Source organism: Alligator sinensis, unplaced genomic scaffold (genome assembly GCF_000455745.1).
Source record: "Alligator sinensis unplaced genomic scaffold, ASM45574v1 scaffold2337_1, whole genome shotgun sequence".
Lineage (NCBI taxonomy): Eukaryota > Metazoa > Chordata > Crocodylia > Alligatoridae > Alligator > Alligator sinensis.
This window is the reverse complement of record NW_005843663.1, coordinates 56,924-65,327: the sequence shown is the minus strand read 5'-3', so window position 1 is coordinate 65,327 and position 8,404 is coordinate 56,924. Positions and strand designations below refer to the sequence as shown.

At 56.4% G+C, this 8,404-nt stretch overlaps 2 gene segments (V, D, J or C); both read left to right on the top strand.

Moving 5' to 3' along the window:
- The first annotated feature begins 3,802 nt into the window (after positions 1-3,802).
- Positions 3,803-4,475, top strand: LOC112548871. The segment is given in 2 exon segments: positions 3,803-3,952; positions 4,123-4,475. Coding segments are annotated over 2 exon segments (399 nt in total).
- Positions 4,476-5,713: 1,238 nt separating this feature from the next.
- Positions 5,714-8,404, top strand: part of LOC102383599 — a 4,752-nt gene continuing 2,061 nt past the window's right edge. Inside the window, 2 exon segments of the V gene segment in view lie at positions 5,714-5,863; positions 6,034-6,419. Of these exon segments, the coding sequence occupies positions 5,818-5,863; positions 6,034-6,419 (432 nt within the window).

The window sequence follows — 8,404 nt, the reverse complement described above, 5'->3', positions numbered from 1 at the left end:
TGCGGCTCAGCTCCCTGACAGCTGCAGACACTGCCAGGTATTACTGTGCCAGGGGTGGCACAGTGACACAGAGCAGGGCAGGAGCCCTACAAAAAGGGGAAATGGATTCTTAACAGGCAGCCGAGACAATTTCTGTTCTGAGAAGAGAAAGAGAGAAACACACATGAAATGCAATAACAAGAGAAAGACCAGGCCGGTGCTCCCCAGGAGCTCAGCCCCATGGGGGAGACTCATAACCAGACCCAGCCTTGGTGTGGGGCAGTCTATGCCCAGTCCAGATCCACTGCACCCCCTGCCTAGCCTGAGCCTCAACCCTTCCCATGATGAGAAGGGGCCTGAGCGCTTCCAGCCTGGCACCCCTGACACACACGGGCACCAGCAGGGACATCACACAGACACACACAAAAGAATCATTTTTGTCCTCCCCATGACAACCCAACACTGCAGGGAAGAGAGAGAGAAAGAGACAGATGAATCCAGAGCCTGGAGGGGCAGAGCGCACAGAGTAACCCCCATCCCCTCACAGGCAGCACCAGGAAGCTGACTTGTGCACTGGCCTGACCCTGCTCTACAACCCCGCTCCCCTCTCGCAGCCTAGACAGCCCCGTTCTGCACCCGCTGCACTGCCGCCTGCTCCCACAGCTGAGTGCACCCAGCCCCACAATGGGGACCCTCAGCACAGTCCTGAAGGGACTGAACTCAGAGCCTCCTCCAACCATACAGCAAGGCATTTGAAAGCATCATCCCAGGGACCTGGGCTGATTCGGCTTTGCAGAGGGTGGGTGCAGCGCATGTTGCTCTGGGCTGTGTATTGAGACTCCGGCCACTCCACCCCTTCAGAGACCCAACTGGGTGCTTTCTGGGGGACTGAGCTCACAGTCTGCCATGAAGCGCTGTGACACGTTGCCACCCAGTAGTGACCTGCACTGGGATGAAAGGACACAGACAGACCAAGGAATAATCAGTCAGGCCCTAAGGGGAAATGCTGGAGTGGACACAGAGAGGGCTCCATCCTCTACAGCAACCTAACATGGGAACCCCCCAGTAGTGCTGACTGGGGTAGGGCATTTCTTGCTTGCATCCCACATCCCTGAGCACCTCCTTCCCATCCACACTGAGCTCTGTCGGATGAGAAGCCCCCGAGGCAGCTCCAAGCCCCTGGGCCCTGCAGCAGGATGGGCTGAGCTGCACTGAGCCAGAGCCTGGCTGGGCCCAGCCCTGTGCAAATCCTTGAACTGAGCATACCACATACATACAGCCCCCCTGGGGTGTCTCATCACCAACCCCTGGATCCCAGCAGCTGAGTGAACCCCAGGTCACTGCCGCCATGCATCTGCTCCTTGTTGTCCTCTCTCTCCTGCTCTCAGGTGAGTCTCACCTCCCTTCATAACCCCTGACAGGCCCATCAGGGATGGGATGAGCCCCAGGCAAGGTGCCCCCCACCCCACATTGGGCAGTGCTGGGAGGGATATCTAATGGACCAGCAATCTCACGGGCTCACTTGCTGCATGCACCTCTTGCAAGGGGCATCTCTGAAGTGTGACTGGAGCAGCGGGGAATGGAGCTGGTGAAGCCCATGGAGTTTACCTCACTCACATGTGTTGTCTATGGTGCTGCCCTTTGGGATCATGCTTGAAGCTGGGCCCAGCAGTCTCCTGGGAAGGAGATGGAGTTTATCTCAGGGTAATGAAAACCTGTGGTACAATCCAGCCTTCAGGAACTGAATCAGCATCACCAGGGACAACTCTAAGAACCAAACGCATTTGCAACTGAACAACATGGGAGCAGCCGACACAGCCATGTACCACGGTGCCAGGCGAGCTTGGACCGCTCTGGAGTCATGGAGTCCACTGCTCTGCTCTTTTGGGACCACATGCCCTGGAGTCTGTGTCAAGGCCCAGCCACACAGGGACTCCATCAATCACAAGTGTTGGGCCAGGTCATCAGATGTCTACTTTGGACAGACATGGACAGATGGGGGTCAGCAGTGTGGAGGTTCAGGTTCTCTTCATCCCACCAACTAGCAGGTTGCATATCCCAGTGCTCATGTAGGCTCAACACCACACCAGCCTGGACCCCTCATCAGCCTCACCCTACTCCCAACTCTGATCTGGTGATGGGGAGAGAAGGAGAAAATGAACACAAGCTTTCTGCTACAAACACAGCTGTCCTGTTGTTTGCTTTCCTGCAAATCTAACCAGAGCTGAAGGCAGCAGGGATGTCTTTACACTCTGCGTCTCCAAGGACAGCAGCAGGGGAGAGATTTTCAAATACATTTAGGTGCCTACTGCCAATTCACTCCAAAGGAAGTTGAATGTCTAAAACCCTGCCAACACCTGCACCCTCCTACCCAGCAGGTCTGTTACTAGTGAAACCAATGACCCCAACTCTCTGGGAATCCCACCAGGCCTCTCCTGGCATCCATTGACCCCTCGCTTCTCTGAGGCTCTGCTCTAAGCATGCACATGCCACAATGTCAGAGGGTACAGGTGGGTCAGGACTGTGGTGTGATCTGGGCTCCTCACTGGACAAGCAGTGGGATTTCCCCCTTTCCTGGCACCCAGTGCCCATTGCAACTGGAAAAGTGAAGCCCCCAGGAAACTAGGAGAGATGAGGTGTCACTTCTCTTTAGGACTCTGAAGGGTCACTCATTACTGGCCCCACGAGTCCCACACCCTGGAAACCTTTGTCCTGTCTGGAATCAGACAAGTACCTTGGGAAGAGAGGGCCATGGCAGCTCAGGGCCCAACTAGGATGCTGGGGTGATAGATCTTTGCACATCACAACAAGCTGTCACCCCCTGCACACCAAAACCCATGAGCTACCCCCAAATTCTGCACTGGGTCCACATATACTGCAGAGACAAGTGGCTTCAGCCCTTTCTCCAAGCTCTTCTGCCCCAGTCTCTAAGTAGACAGGACCCAGGCTGACTGACTGAGGCAAGTTTATGTCTTCCTGACTCAGTGACACATAGGGAAAACAATCCTGAGGGGAGTGGAGTGCCCTGCCTGGCTTAACTGGCAGGGGAACAGTTGAGATAATCCCAAAAGAAAACTAAGGTCATGCCTCAGCATCACCAGAGTCGCCACCAGGAGCTGGGTGCAATTGCAGCTGAGCAACCTGGAGTCCAGGGATGTGGCCTGATCTCACTGTTGGATACACATGGAGGGAAATCCTGCATTAAACAAGCACTGGAACAAGCCTGGTAGAGACCTGCCTACCTGTGTGAGGGGCAGAGGCAGCAGCTGCCATCAGAGATCTTGTCTGTTCATTAGCAATGGGGTGCATCCTATAGCAAGACCCAAGCCTTTGTGCAGGCACCATCCTGTGTTTCCAAACCATTGGCCAGTAAAGCAGCATCACTGACTACAAGGATGGATTCAGCACAGTCCCCAGGTACCCTGGCTCATGCAGGAGCCCAGAGAGGGATGCTGAGCTCCCAGCCAGGCATCCCCAGCCTGTTTCTTCCTTTGTGCCCACTGCTCCGGTCAGCCCAGACTCTGAGGCAGGTTCACCTCCAGCCCCCACCCAGAAACTGTCTCACCCGCGGACCCCTGCCTGCACCAGCACACAGGTCAGCTGCAGAGAGCACGGAAATCCAGGCCAAGGCTCCCAGTGTCCCACAGCTGCTGGTTGGTGCAAAGCAAAAGGCCACTGAGTTTTCTTCTCCAACCCAGCAAATGCTGTCCTCAGGGCTGCCCTTGTTGTAAGGAGGGGTGATAGGCAAATGCAGCTCCCAGATCAGCCCTTGTTAAGGAGGTGGAGGATATGCAAATGCCGAGGGTCACTCCCTGCTTAAACCCAGTCCTCCCAGGCCAGGCTGCACAGTGAGGCAGAGCCTGACTGCTGGGTCTGTGCAGGGACCAGCTGCTCACAGCAAGACATTTTCCTCCAGACACCAGCAGCATGAGGCTCTGGGCCCTGGCCGTGCTCGTGGCCACAGCACTGGGCGGTATTTGATTCCCTGACGGCAGTAGAGGGGACAGGAGAGTCATGAATCTGGGCACTGATGCTGCTGTGACCAGAGCGTCTCTTTGTGGTGTTACCTGTGTTGGGAGTGAAAGAGGGCTTTTTTGAGGTGGACGGGCTTGCTGATCCCTTCTCTCTCTCTCTTCTCCACAGTTTCCAGGTCCCAGATTGTCCTGACACAGTCCGGTTCAGAGATAAAGAAACCTGGAGAGTCCACAAGGCTGAGATGTGCCGTGACTGGGTTCACTGCTACTGACTACTGGATGTCCTGGCTCAGGCAGGGGCCTGGCAAGGGGCTGGAGTGGCTGGTCACCTACTGGAAAGCAGGGCAAAGTGACTACTACTCTCCAAGCATCAAAGGGCGATTCACAGCCTCCAAGGACAGCTCCAACTTCTACCTGCAAATGACCAGCCTAAAACCCGAGGACACGGCTGTGCATTACTGTGCCAAAGACACAGTGAAAGGAAACCTATTGGAGCCTGCACAAACCAGAGAGGGATGCTGAGCTCCCAGCCAGGCAGCCCCAGCCTGCTTCTTCCTTTGTGCCCACTGCTCTGGTGGCAGCTGCAAGCCCCTGCTCGGCCTCCTGCTTTAACCACACACTTCCCTTGTTTACAGGTCACTTAAGTTTCTCCAACAGGCATCAGCAGCCCCAGGTCTGGGAAAGGGAAGCCAGGAGGCAAAGACTCACAGAGCAGCCATGCTGACATGGCCTGGGGGTGGGGAAGGGTCATATCCAGTCCAGCCCCTGCTCAAGGCAGGACCAGCCCCGTCTGACCCAGCCCAGATACACATTTCACTAACCTGCTCCTAGCCATCATGATCAACCCTCTCAAACAGCTACCAGGGCCAATGCAGGATCACCCAAAGCCACCTTAAAGCACCCAAGAGAAAGAGGGGGATTGGGCCCTGCCAGTGTCCTGCTGCTGTAAGGACTGAAAGGAGTTTAAATCATGCTCCAGACATCCGAGGCAAAGGCCGTGACACTGCTGCAGAAAAAGGTGGCCCCTGTATCCCCTAGTTCTTTCCAATCACAGGATGGGGTAACATCCCCCCCTCAGCCAAAGTGCAGCAATTGGACTGACGTGGGCAGGACTCTGCAGCCTGGGACCTCAGGGGTTTTTAGTCCCAGAAGTAGCATCGGCACAGCCCAGCCAAAGCCCCCAGCAAGTAGGGGGTGCTGCGGAGGAAGAGAACACATGGCCAAGCACCTGTGACTCTGTTCATTAGCAATGGGGTGCATCCTATAGCAAGACCCAAGCCTTTGTGCAGGCACCATCCTGTGTTTCCAAACCATTGGCCAGTAAAGCAGCATCACTGACTACAAGGATGGATTCAGCACAGTCCCCAGGTACCCTGGCTCATGCAGGAGCCCAGAGAGGGATGCTGAGCTCCCAGCCAGGCATCCCCAGCCTGTTTCTTCCTTTGTGCCCACTGCTCCGGTCAGCCCAGACTCTGAGGCAGGTTCACCTCCAGCCCCCACCCAGAAACTGTCTCACCCGCGGACCCCTGCCTGCACCAGCACACAGGTCAGCTGCAGAGAGCACGGAAATCCAGGCCAAGGCTCCCAGTGTCCCACAGCTGCTGGTTGGTGCAAAGCAAAAGGCCACTGAGTTTTCTTCTCCAACCCAGCAAATGCTGTCCTCAGGGCTGCCCTTGTTGTAAGGAGGGGTGATAGGCAAATGCAGCTCCCAGATCAGGTGGAGGATATGCAAATGCAGAGGGTCACTCCCTGCTTAAACCCAGTCCTCCCAGGCCAGGCTGCACAGTGAGGCAGAGCCTGACTGCTGGGTCTGTGCAGGGACCAGCTGCTCACAGCAAGACATTTTCCTCCAGACACCAGCAGCATGAGGCTCTGGGCCCTGGCCGTGCTCGTGGCCACAGCACTGGGCGGTATTTGATTCCCTGACGGCAGTAGAGGGGACAGGAGAGTCATGAATCTGGGCACTGATGCTGCTGTGACCAGAGCGTCTCTTTGTGGTGTTACCTGTGTTGGGAGTGAAAGAGGGCTTTTTTGAGGTGGACGGGCTTGCTGATCCCTTCTCTCTCTCTCTTCTCCACAGTTTCCAGGTCCCAGATTGTCCTGACACAGTCCGGTTCAGAGATAAAGAAACCTGGAGAGTCCACAAGGCTGAGATGTGCCGTGACTGGGTTCACTGCTACTGACTACTCGATGTCCTGGCTCAGGCAGGGGCCTGGCAAGGGGCTGGAGTGGCTGGTCACCTACTGGAAAGCAGGGCAAAGTGACTACTACTCTCCAAGCATCAAAGGGCGATTCACAGCCTCCAAGGACAGCTCCAACTTCTACCTGCAAATGACCAGCCTAAAACCCGAGGACACGGCTGTGTATTACTGTGCCAAAGACACAGTGAAAGAAAACCTATTGGAGCCTGCACAAGAACCAGCGGAGAAGAAACCTGTCTGCCAGAGGGAGGCAGAGGCAGCAGCTGCAAGCCCCTGCTCGGCCTCCTGCTTTAACCACACACTTCCCTTGTTTACAGGTCACTTAAGTTTCTCCAACAGGCATCAGCAGCCCCAGGTCTGGGAAAGGGAAGCCAGGAGGCAAAGACTCACAGAGCAGCCATGCTGACATGGCCTGGGGGTGGGGAAGGGTCATATCCAGTCCAGCCCCTGCTCAAGGCAGGACCAGCCCCGTCTGACCCAGCCCAGATACACATTTCACTAACCTGCTCCTAGCCATCATGATCAACCCTCTCAAACAGCTACCAGGGCCAATGCAGGATCACCCAAAGCCACCTTAAAGCACCCAAGAGAAAGAGGGGGATTGGGCCCTGCCAGTGTCCTGCTGCTGTAAGGACTGAAAGGAGTTTAAATCATGCTCCAGACATCCGAGGCAAAGGCCGTGACACTGCTGCAGAAAAAGGTGGCCCCTGTATCCCCTAGTTCTTTCCAATCACAGGATGGGGTAACATCCTCCCCTCAGCAGAAACCTGGCAATTGGACTGACCTGGGCAGGACTCTGCAGCCTGGGACCTCAGGGGTTTTTAGTCCCAGAAGTAGCATCGGCACAGCCCAGCCAAAGCCCCCAGCAAGTAGGGGGTGCTGCGGAGGAAGAGAACACATGGCCAAGCACCTGTGACTCCACAACCATCCACAGGCAATTCCCAGCACCTGAGGACAGCTCCACCTGAGACCTGCAATGAGCAGCTGGAGCCTGAGGACCCACCCTGTATCCCCATCCTGGAAACACCCCTCCCTGTCTGGGGGAGCAGCAGAAGCAGCAGCTGCCAGCACAGCTGTCTCTCTGCAGGGTTAGACACACTCGGCATCCAGGGCTGGTGAGCAGCTGATCCACAGCGGAGGAGGGAATTGCCCTGCATGAACCATTCCCACTTGGCTGGCCAGGGGTGTGGGGTGTCTGGGTCCTGCCACACCTCAGGGAACACGTCTGCAACTACAGCCTCCGTTAGGGAGAGAGCAGGATGCAGGGAACCGCAGCAGGACACACCTGCCTTGGAGGTGCAGGCCGATCCTACCTGCTGGACTGGGGCCCTACATGATGGAAGCAGATGGTATTGGGGTTCCTGATGGTATTGGGCTATCTGGATCACCTAGGCAGCGTCACCAAACCCCTCCCCTGCACTGACCTCCCTGCTCTGCCTCAGGCAGATGTGTCTCCATCACACAACCCCCTGCCTTCCCCCCACCCCCCATGAAGTGCAGGCAGGACCCAAATGCTCTCAGCTCTTATCTCCCCAGGGGCACCTGTGAACAAATCCTACCTGGGTGGTCCTGCAGGGTCCCAGAGCTGGGGGTCCCCAGGCACACAGGCCCAGTGGGACTCAGCAGTTCTGGGCACCCAACCCCACTGTGACATCTGAGGGGGTGGCTGTTTGCTCCTGTCCCCTCCCTCAGAGCTCAGGACTGGTCACTGACTCTGGCTGTTCCCTTCAAGGTGTCCCCTGCCAGGTGCAGCTCCAGCACCCAAGTGAGAGGCTGGTGGGACTGGGGAAACAGGGACCCTCTCACTCACCTGCACCATCTCCAGCAGCTCCACGTCCATGCTAATCACCAGCTAGAATTCGCAGTGGCAGCCTCCAGGGATGGCATCAAGGATGGAGGGATAGCCTTCAGTGGGTGGACTCATCTACTATGCCATGGAGGATGCTGGTACCTTTCAGGGACAGGCCACCATCTCACAAGACTCCTCCAGGTACCAGTTTGTCTCATGGCTGTGCTTCCTGGTGTCTGCAGACACCAGCATGCATTGCTCTGCCAAGGAGGAGTCACAGCCACACAGAGCAGGGCAGGGGCTCTGCAAGAACCAGAAACAGCTTCTCTGCACGGTCCCGACCCACTGCTCATCACTTGGAGCCATGGGAGTGGATTGTGCTGGACCTCGTCCCTCCCTAACAGATACAAAACCACAGGGAGAAGTAGCAGGAGCTTTGCCAAGCGTGTGTCAGATGGACA